The sequence below is a fragment of the Sebastes umbrosus genome, chromosome 15 (genome assembly GCF_015220745.1).
Source record: "Sebastes umbrosus isolate fSebUmb1 chromosome 15, fSebUmb1.pri, whole genome shotgun sequence".
Lineage (NCBI taxonomy): Eukaryota > Metazoa > Chordata > Actinopteri > Perciformes > Sebastidae > Sebastes > Sebastes umbrosus.
Window position 1 is genome coordinate 14607660 of NC_051283.1, and position 18876 is coordinate 14626535.

Genomic DNA, 18876 nt, shown 5'->3' on the forward strand with positions numbered 1-18876 from the left:
TGAAACTCTGCTTATCCTTACAAGGTGTCAGACCTCATCATCCCAACCATGGAGACGGCACGTCAGCTTTTTTTCCTGCGTACTTACCTGGCACATGAAGTACCCATGCTGTTTGTTGGGCCCACTGGCACTGGCAAATCTGTCATCAACAAAAGCTTCTTGGTAAAGCTGCCTAAAAAGAAGTACACACCAAACTGCATCAACTTCTCAGCCCGAACCTCAGCGAATCAGACCCAAGACATCATCATGGCCAAGCTGGACCGAAGAAGGAAGGGCGTGTTTGGACCTCCTGTGGGAATGAAGTGTATCGTCTATGTTGGTAAAGATGGATGCACATAAAGTTGGGCTAAAAGTGGATCAGTGAGTATTTGATAGTCATTTTTCACATACGGATTGATTGTTATTGTTATCTCTTCTACATAGATGATCTGAACATGCCGGCTAAGGAAATCTACGGCGCCCAACCCCCAATCGAGCTGTTAAGGCAGTGGATTGACCATCATCACTGGTATGACAAGAAGGACACCTCCAGACTAAACATAGTGGACATGCTGTTTATGTCTGCAATGGGGCCTCCTGGTGGTGGGAAAAATGACATTACAGGTATTTTAAATAATTATTTATATGAGATACTAGTAATTCGATTATAGAAAGCAGCAGATGAAATTGACAAAATGTTTGAAATCCTAGGACGCTTCACCCGCCACTTGAATATCATCTCAATTGATTCCTTTGATGATGAAACGCTAACCAAGATATTCAGCTCCATTACTGACTGGCACTTCAGCAAGGGCTTCGAGCCCACTTTCTACAGGTAACTTGTCAAATATGTATTAGAATATCAAGCAGTGGTGGAGTTATATAAATTATCTTTGTCAGAAAGACGTACTGTATTTTGTCTTATGTCCAAGGCTAGGCAAGATCATGGTCCAGGCCACCATGGCAGTCTATAAGGACGCCATGGACTGCTTCCTCCCCACCCCGTCGAAGTCCCACTACATCTTCAACCTGCGGGACTTTGCTCGGGTGATACGGGGTGTGCTCCTGGCTCCACAAACACACATGCAGGTAAGAGTGCAGACAATAGTGAAAGGTTTAAGTTAATTGTTCTGAATTGATGTGTCTTCTTCATGTATGTTGGCGTGTTATGTCAGGAGGGAGACAAACTGATCCGCCTGTGGATCCATGAGGTCTACCGTGTTTTCTATGACCGACTCATTGACAACGAAGACAAGGAGACATTCTTTGGCATCGTCAAAGAGAGAACCTCAAACTTCTTTAAGCAGAGTGTGGAAAAGGTACATATTTGATTATTGCACACACGCAGTCTCAAGGCCAATCCTCACTGAAAGCGTTTTTGTCTCACGGAGCAGATTCTCTTACATTTTATTAAATGTATCAATCCTCACTGACTTTGTGAGACACATCTGATGGATCGTGTTTAGTGAAGTTTAATCTGCATAGATCTGAGAGAAGCTGCTGCTTTGTATAGTGTAGTGTGTTTTGGTGGTCTAGATTACAAACTGTAGCTTCTATATTTAATTCTGAATCTCTCCTATTGTTGTCTAGCTCCTGAGCCATCTTAGCCCAGATGGCAAGGTAGCGGACGAGAACATCCGCAGCTTGTTCTTCGGTGACTACGCCAAGCATAATTCTGACGTCAAGGCCTACGATGAAATCACAGACCTGTGTGCCTTACAAGAAGTGATGGAGTTCTATCTGGGCGAGTACAACAACTGCAGCAAGGCACCAATGTCCCTTGTAATGTTCAAATTTGCCATCGAGCACATCTCCCGCATCTGCCGTGTGCTGAAACAAGACAACGGCCACCTTCTGCTCGTCGGCATTGGCGGTTCGGGGCGTCAGAGCACCACTAAGCTGGGCACCTTCATCAATGATTACGTCCTGTTCCAGATTGAGTTGACCAAGAGCTACAGCTTGTCAGACTGGCGTGATGACCTGAAGCGGATTATGCTTAAAGCAGGCATCGAGGGAAAGAGCCTGGTGTTCCTGTTCAATGACAGCCAAATTAAAAATGAGGCCATGTTGGAGGACATCAACATGCTGCTTAACACCGGTGATGTGCCTAACATCTTTCCTGCCGATGAACGTGCTGAGATCTTAGAGAAAGTGCAGGGAATTGCCCGGCTTGAGGGCAAAAAGATCGATGCAACTCCGCTCTCACTGTACAACTTCTTCATTGACCGTGTGAAGTCTAACCTTCACATTGTGCTAGGTAGGCACCTTAACTTTTCCTTTTTCTTTTCTTTTTTTTGTTTGAAGTTTTAGTAAGTAACTGGGAATTATTGTATTCAACAGCCATGAGTCCTGTCGGTGATGCATTTAGGAACCGTCTCAGGATGTTCCCCTCCCTTATCAACTGCTGCACCATTGACTGGTTCCACGCGTGGCCAAATGATGCCCTGGAGATGGTGGCCCACAAATTTTTAGAGGATGTGGAAATGGACAGTGATATCAGACTAGAGTAAGCACATAAAAAGGATGCCAAAAAGTAGTACTCGTTTCAGCTGCTTAACAGTGACATGGACTCAATTTGCATCTGGAACTGTGTAGTGTGCCCACATTTTGTGTTTTTTCTGTGATCTTAGGGTGGTGGAGATGTGCAAGACCTTCCAGACATGTGTCGGAGAGATGTCTTTAAGGTATTTCTCCAGACTGAGGAGATACAATTATGTCACGCCCACCTCCTACCTTGAACTCATCCTCACCTTCAAGACTCTGCTCAACGCCAAGAGGAATGAAGTGGATACGGCGAGGAACCGCTACATCATTGGGCTCCAGAAACTGGAGTTTGCTGCGTCTCAGGTGATGCACCCTGTCAAGCAATATTACCTTAAATGTTACCTCTGACCAGATGAATAATATTGACACATTATACTAGATGCCAACAGATAGTGGATTTTTAATGGCCAAATGATAGTTTGGAGCAGTGAAAAAGCTCATAGCCGATCAGTTGGCCGATATCTTCTTTACTTCTGCAGCAGCCTGTTCGGCTACTTTTGCATACGCTGTTTTTAATAAATCAGTGTTTTGTCACTCTGAATTTAATAATTTGTAAGAGAATATCCTGACGTGTGATATAGGTGGATTACATCATTGGAAAATGTTCTATTTATTTGCAATGGACGATGCTCTGTTCTGTGGCTTACAGTATGACTGGCCAGGATGTCTCGTACATTGTTAAATGCTACAAAAACCAAACCATTAATGTTCGTCCTTGAGTGTGTGATTTCATTTCATGAATGGATGGTTATGTGGCTGGATTATTTGGAAGAGAGAACAACAAATTGGTACAAGTTAAAATAACAGTGAATGATTTCTTTTCCTCCCTGTCTGCCTGTCTTGTATCTGGGGCAAAGAGCTGATAGTGTTGCATTATATATTCAAGAGAGAACATTTTTTCCCTTGACTTTGGGTATGGAGCCTCCATTCAAAATGGGACGTACAGTATATCCCCGCATGACTGGTGGCGTCTGTGCTATGTACTATCAGAGCCCAGTTCCGCCGATAACGATAGTTTGTAAAAATGACCCATCGGCGCCGATTAATCGGTTTGTCCGAATATTCTGTCTACCTCTACATCATACTATGTCCACAGGTGTCAGTGATGCAGGGGGAGCTGACAGCCTTGCAGCCGGAGCTCATCCGGACCTCAGCTGAAACAGATGAGATGATGTTTAAGATAGAGGGGGAAACTGTGGTGGTAGACGCTAAGAAAGAACTTGTGTCTGCTGATGAGAAAGTGGCTAATGATGCAGCAGCTGCAGCCCAAGCCATTAAGGTATACATGTATTTCAGGAGCACATTTTACCAGCGCAAAAATGTATATATAATTTATGTAGTGTTTGGATATTTTTTTCTAAAATATATCTACCAATTGTTTACAAGTGCAGTATTTTGGTTTGCATCCAGTTACATATTTAGACACGGATTGTTTTTCTTTCAGGATGAGTGTGAGGGAGACTTGGCAGAAGCAATGCCCGCATTGGAGGCTGCCCTGTCAGCCTTGGACACATTAAAACCTTCAGACATTACAGTAGTGAAGTCTATGCAGAACCCACCAGGTCTAGTCAAACTAGTCATGGAGTCCATCTGTATCATGAAAGGCATCAAACCTGAGAGAAAACCTGATCCTAGTGGCTCAGGTAAGATCACAGCTTTGCAAGAATTGAATATGACAATGGTTTATATTGTACTTTCGAAAAAAATAAAATATCATAACAGCATTACTATTTCAAATAAATATGTTGCAGGTAAGATGATTGAGGACTTCTGGGGCCCCTCGAAGAAGCTCCTTGGAGACCTGAAGTTTTTGGACAGCCTCAAAGCCTACGACAAAGACAACATTCCCGCCCCGTACATCAAGAAAATCAGAGACAAGTTTGTCGACAACCCCGAGTTCCAGCCCTCCATCATTAAAAACGTCTCCTCGGCTTGTGAGGGTCTCTGTAAATGGGTGCGAGCGATGGAAGTGTACGAGCGTATTGCCAAAGTGGTCGCCCCCAAGAAGGAAAGACTGAAGCTGGCCGAGGACGAGCTGGCCGTACAGATGGCAATGTTGACGGTGAAAAGAGCCGAGCTGAAAAAAGTGGTGGACAGACTGCAGAGCCTGAATGACGACTTGGCGGCCATGATGAACAAGAAGGAGGACCTGGAGGCCAACATTGAATTGTGTTCTCAGAAGCTGATCAGGGCAGAGAAGCTGATTGGAGGACTGGGTGGAGAGAAGGACAGGTGGACAGAGGCTGCAAGGCAACTAGGGATTAGGTATATCAAAATATACATATATTGTTTGTTTATTTGTTTATTTATTTTGCACAAATTAAGACTACACAAACATAACAAAAAAATAAATAATATACAGTGCAGGAAGAGGCAAAAAAACACTGGACTTATTTGAAACCTTCACCTACAGACAAGATTAATATACAGAAATAATATGACTACATAATAGTGATGACAAACAATTAGAACAAGATATATAATAATGACAATAACAATAAATGTATAAAAAAACACAAGAAATGTTAATGTATGTTTGTGTTTGTGAGGGGATATTGGTTTAACATTGACTACATTGACTTCTGGGCAATAGTAATCATACATAACACTATGAGTGGAAAAAAAATCAGATAAATTGACAACACGGGGAAAAGCAATTACAAAACAGCAGTTAAATGACCCTTTAGGCATCTGATAGTTTTTTGATAGATGTGAAAAGCTACTCCATAATTTGGTACCCTTAAATCTTATCGAAAATTGACCTCTACTAGTGAGAAATTTAGGAGGATGAAGATCTTTAGACTGACGAGTTGAGTAAGAATGGACCTGAGAATTTGCTTTAAAATAGGTATTGAACTGCTCATGAATATTCCCACCAGAAAGCATCTTATAAATAGAAACTATTTAAGAAATATTGATGTCATAAATATATGTATATTAATACTGTATATAAATCCTCACAATTAGTCATGAAGTGTGATGCTCCTGAAGTTTGATATTAATCAGATATATTTTCTTTCTGCAGATACTCCAACCTGACAGGTGACATACTCCTCTCCTCGGGAACTGTATCTTACCTCGGGGCTTTTACAGTAGACTACCGTATAGAGTGCCAGGAGCAGTGGCATATCCTGTGCCAGGAGAAGAAAATCCCCTGCTCTGAGGACTTAACCCTCAGCAACACTCTGAGTAACCAGGTTTCCATCAGGGCGTGGCAGATTGCTGGACTGCCAGTGGACTCCTTCTCCACAGACAATGGTATCATTGTGTTTAACTCCCGTCGGTGGCCTCTAATGATTGACCCTCAAGGTCAAGCCAACAAGTGGATCAAGAACATGGAGAAGGCGAATAAACTCGCTGTAATCAAACTGTCTGATGGAAACTACCTGAGAACCTTAGAGAACTGCATCCAGTTTGGAACCCCGGTTCTTTTGGAGAATGTCGGAGAGGAACTTGATCCGGTACTTGAACCTGTGTTGCTGAAGCAGACCTTCAAACAGCAGGGTGTGGAGTACATGAAGATAGGGGAGAATATAGTGGAATATTCTAAAGACTTTTTGTTCTATATGACCACTGGACTGAGGAACCCTCACTACCTCCCAGAGGTGGCTGTCAAAGTCTGTCTGCTGAACTTTATGATCACACCACAAGGCCTGCAGGACCAGCTTTTAGGGCTTGTAGCAGCCAAAGAGAAACCGGAGCTGGAGGAGAAGAAGAACCAGCTCATTCTGGAGAGCGCCGCCAACAACAGGCAGCTGAAGGAAATTGAGGATAAGATCTTACAAGTGCTCTCCTCCTCTGAGGGCAACATCCTGGAGGATGAGACCGCCATTGAGATCTTGTCATCCTCCAAAATCCTCTCTGAGGAGATCTCAGAGAAGCAAAAAATTGCCAGTGTCACCGAGAAAGAGATCGATGACACTCGCATGGGTTACCGTCCTGTAGCTGAACACTCCTCTATTTTGTTTTTCTGCATCTCAGAGTTGGCCAACATCGAGCCGATGTACCAGTACTCCCTGACCTGGTTCATCAATCTCTACCTGTATTCCATCGCCCAGAGCCAGAAGAGCGATGATGTGGCGGAGAGGATCAGCAACATTGTCGAGCACTTTACCCTCAGCATCTACAATAATGTGTGCCGCTCGCTTTTTGAGAAGGATAAGCTGCTTTTCTCTCTGCTGCTCACTGTAGGCATCATGCAGGGTAAAGGACAGGTTGACGACCAAGCCTGGCGCTTCCTTCTAACAGGTGGCATTGCTTTGGATAACCCTTACCCTAACCCTGCTCCAGAGTGGCTGTCTGACAAATCTTGGTCTGAAATCGTCAGGGCGTCCAAGCTTCCGAACCTTGAGGATTTCTTTGAACATGTCCAAGACAACGTCTCAAAATGGAAGGAGCTCTACGATTCAGGAAAGCCCCATAAGGACCAGTTACCTCACCGGTGGAGTAAGCTGGTGGGGATGGACAGAATGGTAGTAATCAGGTGCTTCAGGCCAGATAAATTGGTTCCAGCAGTGCAGGATTTCATAGTGGACAACATGGGACCGGCTTACATTGAACCGCCCACCTTTGACCTGGTAGGGAGTTACAAAGACTCCAACTGCTGCTCTCCTCTCATCTTTGTGTTATCGCCAGGATCTGATCCAACTGCAGGTGATTAATCAAAGTCTTGTGACCTTTCTACATTTTAACACACAATAACACCCCAAACCTTCTAGTCAAACTGTAATCCTCTGAGACCGACTTCACTGTCTTTTCTTTAGAGCTATAGTGAAGGTACTGGTAACTAAAAAACCTAAGGAATTGGTACCAACCATGTCATGTTAGCTTGTCGGGAAGGATGCTAAATAAAGTGAGGCTAAATTTTGGCAAGGAAAAACTAGCATGACCATGCAGTTTTTTGAATGCAGTATAAATGTGTTATTTTTCGCCTAATCTAAAAACGGTGTTTTTGAATATTTCTGCACACTGGGATCCCTAAACAGTCTTTGAATTACATAAATTGGGTATCACTGTAAAGCTGAGACTCGTGTGGATCCAATGAACCCAACATGTATTCATGTGTGATGATGTTAGTCCCCATAGTAGGCATTTCATTGTAGTGAGACCATTTTTTAAAATTTGACCTCACTGTATAAAATGACCTGTGGTGACCTCTAGGATAATCACAACCTCATGAAACTTTACAGCCACAAACTAGAGACCTAGAGCATTCAGAGGATGGATGGCTTGCCTTGGTAGATTGACAATAAGGAGGTTTCTGAGCAGTTTCCAGAACGGAAGTGCTCGCCATCTAGTCGCCGAAAAATGCAATTCTTGCAGAAATCTCCAAATGTAAAAATTTTTTGATACCAAATCACAGCATGGCTTTTTCTATGGTGTTCCTCAAGGTCTTGGTGTCTTAATGTGGTATTTTGGAGGGATTTCTTATATATTTTTTAGAAATTTTCAATCAGTAAAAAATGGTTAAATGTAGCACCAAATCTGTGTAATAAATACAACAATACAACAAAAATTGCTGCAACTTATGAAACATAAGTGAGCATGGGAATGGCCATCATATACTTACATCATAATGTTCTAAGCCCTTACGCATTTTTACAATTTATATTAATTAATTAATTCATGTTTATGTCTGATTTATGACTAGAACAATTTGACACACAGTGCTGAGCTGAAATTCAAATTAATCTTCAGGTTCTCAACTTTCAGATGATGTACACCACTTCTAAGTGACATATACTGTTGACCTGCTATCTAACACTAAAGGCCCCCTGCACCCCCCTTAAAAAACACAAAAACGGATCTAAGTGGGTCTCTCTTAGGGTTAGATACAGGAGGAAATTTGGTTCAGAAGTGACTTGTGGTTTTATGTTTGAATGCCAAAAGTCTTTAATAGAGTGATGAATTGTTTCTTCAGGTCTGCTGAAGTTTGCTGAAGACCTAGAAATGGGGGGCAGTAAGACCCAAACCATTTCTCTCGGACAGGGACAAGGACCCATCGCAGCTCAGATGATAGACAAAGCCATCGAAGAGGGCACCTGGGTGGTCCTGCAGAACTGCCACCTGGCCACCAGCTGGATGCCTGCTCTGGAAAGGATCTGTGAGGAAACCATCACCCCAGAGAACACACACCCCAACTTCAGGTAACAGACTCTCACACAGTGAGTTTAACTGTTCTTGCATGAAGAAGACGCTAAAAGCAAGTATCTATTCTTCTCCCCAGGTTGTGGTTAACCAGTTATCCATCAGACAAGTTCCCAGTCAGTATCCTGCAGAATGGGCTGAAGATGACCAATGAGCCTCCCAAAGGAATAAAAGCCAACCTGTTGCGCTCCTACCTGAGTGACCCCATCTCTGACCCCGCCTTCTTTGGCAGCTCCCAGAAACAGGTCATCTGGCAGAAGTTCCTGTTTGGCCTCACCTTCTTCCACGCTCTAGTACAGGAGAGGAGAAACTTTGGGCCTCTGGGTGAGAAATATAAACCGCCATCTACTGTTTGAAATGCCTTTTTGTTACCCTGGATCATTTTAATGAAAGGTTTTCATTTTGATATTTGAAACGTTTTTGTAATCATTATTTTATTGTTGCATTATTCTGATTATATGTAAAACAATCCTGTTGCTGTTGTTTGTCCATTTCAGGTTGGAATATTCCCTACGAGTTTAATGAGTCTGACCTGAGGATCAGTATGAGGCAGATCCAGATGTTCCTGGATGAGTATGATGAGGTTCCAATGGAGGCTCTCACATACCTTACAGGTGAAAATTCAATAGTTGTCAACGCAGCAGGACATTAATTGTATTGCATATATAAAAATGCGTATACAGTAGCATAAGGGTGTAAGAAAATATCGATACACGAGTATTACGATATTATGTGCTGTGATATTATATCAATTCTCCAAAATACTGCATCCATTTTTAATTAACCTCTTAAAAATCCGCCATCGGGCCCGGCTGTTATTCGATCTTTTGGAGGTTGTAGCATGCTCAGTTTTAAAGCTAGTGTGAAGACACTGGCATCATATAAAACTATAAAACGTAAGGAATCCATTGGCACCCACCATGTCATACTAGCTTGTAGCAAAGGAGGTAAATAACGCTCCAAACTAATGCTAATTTTGGCGAGGAAAAACTGGTATGGCCAAAATTGCTTGGATTTCCAATCTCTGTTTTTGCTTTAATGATCTCTTTTTCTTCTCTTCTCAGGTGAGTGCAACTACGGTGGCAGGGTGACAGATGACAAGGACAGGCGTCTGCTGATGTCGCTTCTGTCCATCTTCTACAGTTGGGACCTGATGGAGCAGGAGTGCTACCACCTGTGCGAGGGAGATCTGTATTATGTCCCAGCTCATGGCCCATATCAGGTACTGTCAGAGCTCTGGTCAATTCCTAATTAATGCTACAGTGTAAGACTGCAGTATCCATCATTATCAGTCATGACCTGACATAAAGCAGCTGTCTTCGTATGTCACTATGGGCAAAGTAAATACAGGCTTGCATTTCTAATAAACACAACAGCAGCACATTTCACTGATTACCCAGAGGAGGATTAATGGGTTTCTGGAATGAAATCAATTACTTTAATTTAATCATCCTGTCTGATAAAGAAATCATTTTTTTTAAATTATTGTTCTTTATTCCAGGCGTATGTTAACTACATTCGCAGTCTTCCAATTTGTGCCGATCCTTGCGTTTTCGGACTTCATAGCAACGCTGACATCACGAAGGATAACCAAGAGACCAATCAGCTCCTGGATGGAGTTCTGTTGACTCTGCCCAGGCAGACGGGCGGCGGGGCCAAGTCTCCTCAGGTTTGCGCTGCCTGTTTGCTGAAGCACTTTCATTTTACACTCTTGGCTTACGCTTATTTCCCTGAAGAAACATTACATGCAAACTTGTTTTTTTATATTCAGGCTTTGTGCTGTCGTCTGTCTGTGTTGTAGGAAGTAGTAGATGAGCTTGCAGAGGACATCCTGTCTAAGCTGCCGGCAGACTTTGACATGGAAAAGGTGTTGAATAAATACCCTGTCATGTATGCTGAGTCCATGAATACTGTTTTGAGGCAGGAAATCATCCGCTTTAACAGGTAATAACAAATATAATAAATTATAAATATTCATTTTGATCAGTTTGTGCAGGACACACAATACTTGATCACATTTGTCGCCCCTCTTAACAGACTCACTCATGTGGTGCGCGTCAGCTTGGTAAACATCTGCAAAGCTTTGAAGGGCCAGATTGTTATGTCTGCCGAACTTGAGGACGTTTTCAACAGCATGCTGGTGGGCAAGGTGCCCGCTATGTGGGCAGCCAAGTCATACCCCTCTCTCAAGCCAATGGGGAGCTACGTGTCTGATCTCTTAGCCAGGCTGCAGTTCCTACAAGTAAGAATTATGATTGTTATGGGTCACACAGTCCTCGAGCAAAGGCAACATATTAGAGTATGACTTGCAAGATGAGTGGAGCGCATACTAAGTAGTTCAAGTCAAATAGCATATATGGACAGTCAGGGAAATTGTTTGAATATGCAGAATGAATATCATTTCTAATCTATTTGGATTGTAATAAAGCAACACTGGTTGTATAGAGAATGGATTACATTGTATTTTATATATACTAATACCTATGCATATGCGTGGATGTCTGTCTCGACAGGATTGGATAGATAACGGCCCATCTACAGTCTTCTGGCTCTCTGGCTTCTACTTCACCCAGTCATTTCTCACTGGAGTGGCTCAGAATTTTGCCAGGAAGTACACCATCCCCATAGACTACATTGGCTTTGAATTTGAGGCATGTAATCATTTTTGCTAACCTTTCTGATTGTTTTCAGTCATATTCAATCATAATAATTGGGGATATATAGGCTGGATATTCATGCTCGGAGTTGTGTTCCAGGTAACCAAAGAGGAGAGCCATATGGATGAGAAACCAAAGGACGGGGCCTACGTTAAGGGTCTTTTCATGGAGGGGGCGCGCTGGGACAGAGAGAACATGGTCATTGGAGAGTCCCTCCCCAAGATCCTCTTTGACTCTCTGCCCATCATCAAGCTCAAACCGGGAGAAATGGCCAAGTTTCAACATGAAAACCTCTACGTTTGTCCTGTTTACAAAACCAGCGCCCGCAGAGGGACCCTGTCCACCACTGGCCACTCCACCAACTACGTCATGTCCATCGAGCTGCCCTCTGACAAGCCACAGAAACACTGGATTAACCGCGGGGTGGCATGCCTCTGCCAGCTGGATGACTAAGTATCACATGATTCAATATTTTTTAACTATTAAAACACTTTATACGCCAAAGAAAGTTTATGTTTGTATGCCAAAGTAGCACAGATGTAAACTTGAACATGTAGAGATGGTTGTAAGCACATATTGGCAACCATGACCACAATCAAATTTATTTTTTTCATAGTGGACGACAATGAAACTTTATAGTAATGTTTTGTCTTGAAGGGGACAAAGCCAGCGTGATTTATTGGGATTTGTTTTTGTATTTATCGTCAGTAGACTCCAGATTATATGTTAGATTTGATGCATAGAAATGGCCAACACTGGTGTCTCATTTATTCTGACAATTCAGGACAATTGACTCCTCAAGTTTTAAAACAAACCTCCAAGTTCATAATATATACTAGCTGTGAGCTACATTGAAAACTGGAGATTCATTGTGCGGATGTGGAGAATGTGTATATACGTATGTATGTATTTGCGTTCAAAAACTCAAGATTTACAACGTGTTTCGTACTGATTCTAGCCAAACTAGACTAGTAGTAACCGCTGGGATCGCATAAAGAAAAGAGCTGGTGCTGATATGTATTTGCACTATGATGCACTTTACTCTGCATTTCTATTTTCTATATGGTTCTTTTATGTCAGAATGGGTGTTGCGTTATTACAAAGATTTAACATAAAACTTGATAAAAACAAGTGGATGATGTCAATATTAATATTGATTTCTCAACTCGGCAGTGTATTCTGATGGCAAACACTAGATGGCAGCAAAGGCAAACCAGTATTCCACAGGGGTCTGAACTGGTACCCACTATGAGAATGTTTGTGCTCACTACATCCTCACTGAGATACTGTCTTGTACCATTAATACATGCATTCATGTATATTAATGCAGCCAAGCAGTGCAAGTATGGTTCTATGGGAAATGTGGTCATAATTTGTATACACAATACCACTAAAATATCATTGTTGGGACATAGGGTTTACCAAAATATCATCACACTGATGTTTAAACATGTGTCATCTATCACACTGAAGGTTTTTTTTTGTCCAGATTAAGCACTGAGAGGTTGTGTGCAAAGCAAGAGCAAAAATGATTGTGATGAGCGTGCCTCGCCATCACTCGAGGTCTGACCGGGAGTGTGACAACGATTTTCTGTCTGACAAGCAGATTCATGACTTAATTATGAAATTCCGTACAGGATTAATGCTGTTCTCTGCACGGCCTGCCACAAATCACCACTGAGCCTTTTTTAATAATGGACCTAATTCAACCAAACTTTTGTGAAAGGAATGTGTTTATATTAACACCCCCAGTGGTATAGTTTCACATACTCAACCCTATAACTTTAGATCAAATGGTTGGTGAGTAATGCTGCCTGGGTGACGCTGTATTAATTAATGTCAGCATTGCTTGATGCACTTTGTAGTCAGCACTCAACATAAATCATCTGACAGCTGAATTCAGCCACCGCATCAATAGCCACCCTAGATTATAGGGCATGAAATACTGCAAGATATATTTTATAAAATGCAGCTGTGGCTCCTGTGACAGATGCTATACTAACTTCAATGGTGTGTTCAGCGGTAGTGGAAGCCATACTTGTACATCTCCAGCACCTATAACTAAGGGACCCTCTGAAGTCCCGACCTTGGAGTTGAATCTGACTCCAGCTCCAGTTTAATCCTGTTCTCAAAACAGTGTGTCATCCTCTATCTAGTCCCTTTGGGCCTGCTTAAGCTAAATGTCCTCCAGAGGGAGCCCCCTGGAAAGCGTTAGATGATCGTTTCTCTTCAATGAAAATGAGCAAACTGAACTGCCAGGAGGAGCAAAACACAAGACATGTCTTCCAACACTTTATGAGAGTGACGCACCTTTGTTTACTCAGTATTACATTCCAAAAATTCTACTTCTCTGAGCAAGGACACCTTGATGCACAGCTTTTATTAGAGTCCCTAAATTATGTTAATACTGAGCTGATAATGAAATGGAAGAACCTCCTGTCTTTTCAGATAAGGTTCCCCTAAATGATTAATAAGAGACAGTATTTTATAATGGTGGAATTACACTGGAAATAGATGGAACATTTATCCCCATAAATCACAAAACACATTGGTTTTGCGTCAGTGAGCATTGCACTGACCTTGATTTGTGTAAGTATTGGAATAACTGTGTGTCAACATGCAAAATCATTTCAGCTATTTAGAGCGTAATATTGGTCTGGCAAAGTTACAGTGAATGTGGACACCAGTCTACCTATAGGACCTGGATGCACTGCTCTCTATTTCTTACTGAGTAATTTATTAAGTTCTAGTAATTGGATTTCGGGGCAAAAAAAAAAGGTGAATTCATTCATTTCATTTGGCATTTACCCTTGAGGAAGGCATCTTGGCATCTTTCCCTGAGCAATGCGTCAGAAAAATGTCCATCTGAATCCTTGAGGAGAATCCATGACCTTGATTTCAATTGAATTTTAGAGAGGCAGTTGATGGTGCATTCTACTGTGCGTTTAGGTATGCAAGGGACTGTCTCAGAAGTTGCACACCAGAAAAGAATATTAATTTGAGTGCAAGTCTAAACTGCAAAAATACCTCGAGAAAAGCTAACTCTCTCAAAACACACAGAAGGATGACACAATCATGATTTCTACTGTAAAGGATTAAAGGGTTTTAAAGGGACTGTTTGTAAGAATCCGACATTGGTTGTAACAGCGACACCTGTGGCCGTTAAGTCAACGAAAGTCAGCGTCCTGTTGCTCGCCCTCGCCCGTGTGCACACGCTACCTGAATGTGAGCGAGCATCCGTCAAAACAGTGAGGCGACACACGTCAGCTAAAACCACAATATCACTCTATATTGCACCTGCTTGGCAGTAATGTTAGCTGACCGGACGAAGGTCTCTCCATGAATCACTGCTGATCCTAGTGTTGGCTTTTCCTGCTTCAGCCTCCCGACTGCGGCCGGAGGGTGAGCTGAGCGAGCGAGAACAAGCGCGCTGTGTGAGTGAAGGCAAGCAGGCAGCGCAGCAGAGTACAGCAGAGACTCCGGCCCTGGAGACGAAAGCTACGGTCTCCCCTGCGTCCTCCGACCGCGGCCAACACTGTTTTGCAAGACGGGCTTCACTAGATATAACTTTGGTGCTTCCGTGTAGTTTGTGTTGGAGTCTGAGTCTGAACAGCGTAGCCACACCCGAGCGCGCATGGGACACCGACCCGGATTGATTTATAAGTATACAGTTATGAATGTTAATAAGTCATTATTAAAGGGTTTTAATTTTCAGGTTCATACTTGTATTTTGTGTCTCTGCTAGAACATGTTTACATGCTTTAATGTTCAAAAAAAACTTTATTTTCCTCATACTGTCTGCCTGAATATACCTGTATTTACCCTCTGTCTGAAACGCTCCGCTTTAGCGCATTTCAACGGAATTGCAACAGAATTGCGTTGCTAGGCAACAGCTTGGGTCCATGTGTACTTCCTGTCAGCTGATGACATTCACATACACTGCAACCAGGAAATAAACTGAGACACGTTTAGAATGTTTACGTTTAAAATTATGTCAAGGGTCTAAATATTGTATATTCGTGACATCACGAATGGACAGAAATTCTGACGGCTTGTTTCAAGTGCAGTTTCTGAATACGAGCTGTGTGTATTTCCCTGTGGATTGAGCATTTTGATTCTTTCACAGTATTTATATACTAGACTTAAATGGACTGTTTGTAACTTCTTACATGTATAAATCACCCGGATCGGTTTCCCATGCGCGCTCGCATATGCGCACTCGCGTGTGGCTACGCTGTTCAGACAATGTTATCGTCTCCGACCGGGTGCCGGTGTCTCCCTCCAGCCGCGGTCGGGAGGCTGAAGCAGGAAAAGCCAACACTAGGATCAGCATTGATTCATGGAGAGACCTTCGTCTGGTCAGCTAACATTACTGCCAAGCAGGTGAAATATAGAGTGATATTGTGGTTTTTAGCTGACGTGTGTCGCCTCACTTTTTTTAGCGATGCTCGGTCATGTCTATGTAGAGCGAGCACAAGCTCGAGCCCGACTCTGACTTTCGTTGACTTAACGGCCACATGTGTCGCTGTTAACAAGCTTTCTGAATCTTACAAACAGTCCCTTTAAGCCTGCTTTATAATACAAAAAACATGAAAATCTCACTTTTTTATAATATGGGACCTTTAAATGTTAAAAAAGTTGTTGTGTAAATGGTCATCTACTAAAGCACAAGCAGCCTGACTGATTTATTAACCATTACTGTAATCGAAAGTGGCACCAAAAACACACACTTGGGTTGCTGGGAGGAACAGAGAAGCACAAAGCGCCCACCCATCTGACAGACTGGTGACAGATGAAGGCTTTATTAGCCTGCTGCTGCTGCTGCTGCTGCTGCTGGACTCATAAAGACAGTAGCTGCTGAAGACAGACAGAGAGAGAGGACGGACAACATGCAGGAGCTGCTGATCTAAATGAAGGCTCATAGTGTAGTTGTTCCTGTAACACACAGTCAGTGTGAAGAAGAGGATTTAGATTTAGCCGGCGGCGGAGGAGGAGCAGACATGTGCATTTCCTGAACGCAAGCGCACATCCAGCCAGCGAGGAGGAGGAGATGTGTTGAGTGTTGGACGTCTAGAAGGTGTCGGTCACTGCTGTCGCTCAGCTGTCTCTCCTCCTGTGAGTGTGTGTGTGTGTGTGTGTGTGTGTGTGTGTGTGTGCAGGAGGAAGAGAGAGAGAGAGAGAGAAGTTTCCTCTGGTCGCCTATCGTTCACTTTCACACGATGGCACGCCTGTATCCGCGTTGTGCAGCGCTGTGGCAGCCTCAAGAGATCTGCTGAGAAAAACCCAAACCCCCCCCCCAAAAAAAAGTCTCACCATCCATCCATCCATCCATGGCTGAATTTGGAGAGAAGAAGACCGTCGGTAGCGCACCGGTTGCTGGCTGGAAAGCTGCGTCAGGAGGAGCCGCCGGAATGAGCCTGGAGACGCACCGAGGAGAGCCGGTGTCAAACGGGAACTGCAGCGTGTCAGACACCGTGAAGAGGGTCCAAAACGAGCCCAGCTGCGAGTCACCGACGTGGGATTCAGATTCAGCCTCCAAACCAATCCCTCGACGCAGCAGTCTGATCAAGGTAGGCCACCATATTTCCATCAGAAAAAACAGCTTTGAAATATAAAGAGGAAACACTTTAGAATAAAAATGTGCATGCAAAAACTGTTGCAAGTATAAACCTCAAACCTGAGCAATGATTTCCATAGAAAATATAAAGATATGATAAAGTAGGATGTGGTTGAATTACACAATAACACTACAAGACCCTGCATGAATGTAAATGCTGGTGCCATGGGGTGTAACAAATTCAATAAAGTCCCTATACTAGTTGTGCAATGCAAACTGTTGCAAGTAGACCTCAAACCTGAGCAATGATTTCCATAGAAGATATAAAGATATGATGAAGTAGGATATGGTTGAATTACACCCTAACACTACAAGCGCCTAGCATGAATGTAATGCTGATGCCATGGAGTCAAAGGTCAAAGATAAGCACAGTTCATAGTATATTTGTGTAGGTATATAGAGCCTATATTGAATATCCTTTTCCTGCCTTTTAGTAAGAGATGTTGTGAATCAGGAAATAGAGTGATTTAATATGACATTTGTGCTTTAATGTGCACTTTATAAATGATTCCTTTCTCACACACTATGAACATTTTTTAACGTTTATATGATCATTCGTATAGCTGGATGTATGTTTGATTCTGAAAGCATTTTTTCCGTCTCTATAGGCAGAAATTCTTGTGATACTGGAAATAAATACAATAAAGTCCCTATAATAGTTGTGCATAGAGGTAACTTAACACACACACACACACACACTCACACACACACACAGAGCTCACCCCCAACATGATAATAATGATATAATCTACCTGCAACCTGAAACAAACCTAAAAAGGGGATGGTATTAACTGAACACACTGTGACTCTGCTTCCTGTCAGCGGCCTCTCTGCCTGTGTCAAACAGCAGAATAATCAGTCACCTCATCTCCTCTCAAGTTTCAGTGCTGTTGAAGAAATTTTGATGGATGAGTAGAGGTATTTTGAGCTTGAAGATGCAACATCATAGGATGAAAGTGAATATTAGGGCGGCCGCCTCTTACATGTAGTCAATTAGTTGACAAATCGGTCGTTTTGGTCTTCGTCTTAGTCGTTTTTTATTCTTTTTTTTATGCTGAATGACTTCCAGGAAACTTATGAGAAACAATGTAAGGTGGTCATGCACATCCAAAACCGTAGTATTGCCGGTGCTGGACTAGTAGAAGACAGCAATGAAAAACGTAGAAGGTTTTCTATCCATGGGCTCATATGTGTAGAAAGTATCACAGCCATGGGGCTTGGTGTTACTCTTATATGAGCTGTGAGGTACTTACCTATATTACTGATTGATACATGTTTGTATACGCATTTTTGCATATATTGTTGTATATATTATGTATATACTGTATGTGTTTTTCGTAATATACATGTAATATTACCTGTGATTATATGTGGGACACTTGGGTCACTGGCGGTATCATGTGACTGTCATGTCACCAGAGCGTTTTTCAAGAAACTTATGAGCACATCTCACAAGAATTAAAGTGGTGCTTTTGTGTGATTCTTGGTGGAGAAACTCAGTTTTACAGATCTGTCGATTCTTTGGTCGTGGACAGTCCCAGTGAATATAAATGCTGCCTGCCAAACATTTAGACCCCAGACTTCCACTACTGACCTCACAGGACTCCAAACAGTATAAAAAACACTCAGAGCTCTTCAGTCGTATGTGTCATATAGAGCTCAACATTGACCGCCCACGTTTTCAACGGCTCTGGTTCCAAAAGTGAATTTCCCATTCATTGATGTTTCAAAAAATCTTTATATGAAGAGTTTTAAGCATGGAACTAATCCAACCTCTACGAGATGAATCGTGACCATAAAACATTTGATTCGGAGCAAAAAAACATTGGTGAATTAAAAAAAACATAATTATTTTAAGAGTTAAGGAATTCCCCATCCCATAAACCATTGCGAATAGTGACTCGCCGCCTCTGGAAACTCCTGAAAAACACA

General features: G+C 42.5%; 2 protein-coding genes across 2 annotated transcripts in view; both read left to right on the forward strand.

Annotated features, from left to right (window-relative positions):
* dnah3 (dynein axonemal heavy chain 3) overlaps positions 1-12789 on the forward strand; it is a 30843-nt gene extending 18054 nt beyond the window's left edge. Inside the window, exons 43-63 of the mRNA XM_037795445.1 lie at positions 25-319; positions 424-603; positions 691-814; positions 912-1068; positions 1155-1298; positions 1570-2236; positions 2320-2485; positions 2610-2826; positions 3620-3802; positions 3968-4166; positions 4275-4788; positions 5549-7176; positions 8444-8669; positions 8750-8994; positions 9168-9284; positions 9735-9892; positions 10172-10339; positions 10472-10614; positions 10708-10912; positions 11184-11321; positions 11427-12789. Coding sequence (XP_037651373.1) covers positions 25-319; positions 424-603; positions 691-814; positions 912-1068; positions 1155-1298; positions 1570-2236; positions 2320-2485; positions 2610-2826; positions 3620-3802; positions 3968-4166; positions 4275-4788; positions 5549-7176; positions 8444-8669; positions 8750-8994; positions 9168-9284; positions 9735-9892; positions 10172-10339; positions 10472-10614; positions 10708-10912; positions 11184-11321; positions 11427-11780 — 6228 coding nt within the window. The 3' untranslated portion in view covers positions 11781-12789. The remainder of the gene's footprint in view (positions 1-24; positions 320-423; positions 604-690; positions 815-911; positions 1069-1154; positions 1299-1569; positions 2237-2319; positions 2486-2609; positions 2827-3619; positions 3803-3967; positions 4167-4274; positions 4789-5548; positions 7177-8443; positions 8670-8749; positions 8995-9167; positions 9285-9734; positions 9893-10171; positions 10340-10471; positions 10615-10707; positions 10913-11183; positions 11322-11426) is intronic.
* Positions 12790-15986: 3197 nt separating this feature from the next.
* LOC119503419 (inactive phospholipase C-like protein 2) overlaps positions 15987-18876 on the forward strand; it is a 34584-nt gene continuing 31694 nt past the window's right edge. The window contains exon 1 of the mRNA XM_037795217.1: positions 15987-16897. Coding sequence (XP_037651145.1) covers positions 16658-16897 — 240 coding nt within the window. The 5' untranslated portion in view covers positions 15987-16657. The remainder of the gene's footprint in view (positions 16898-18876) is intronic.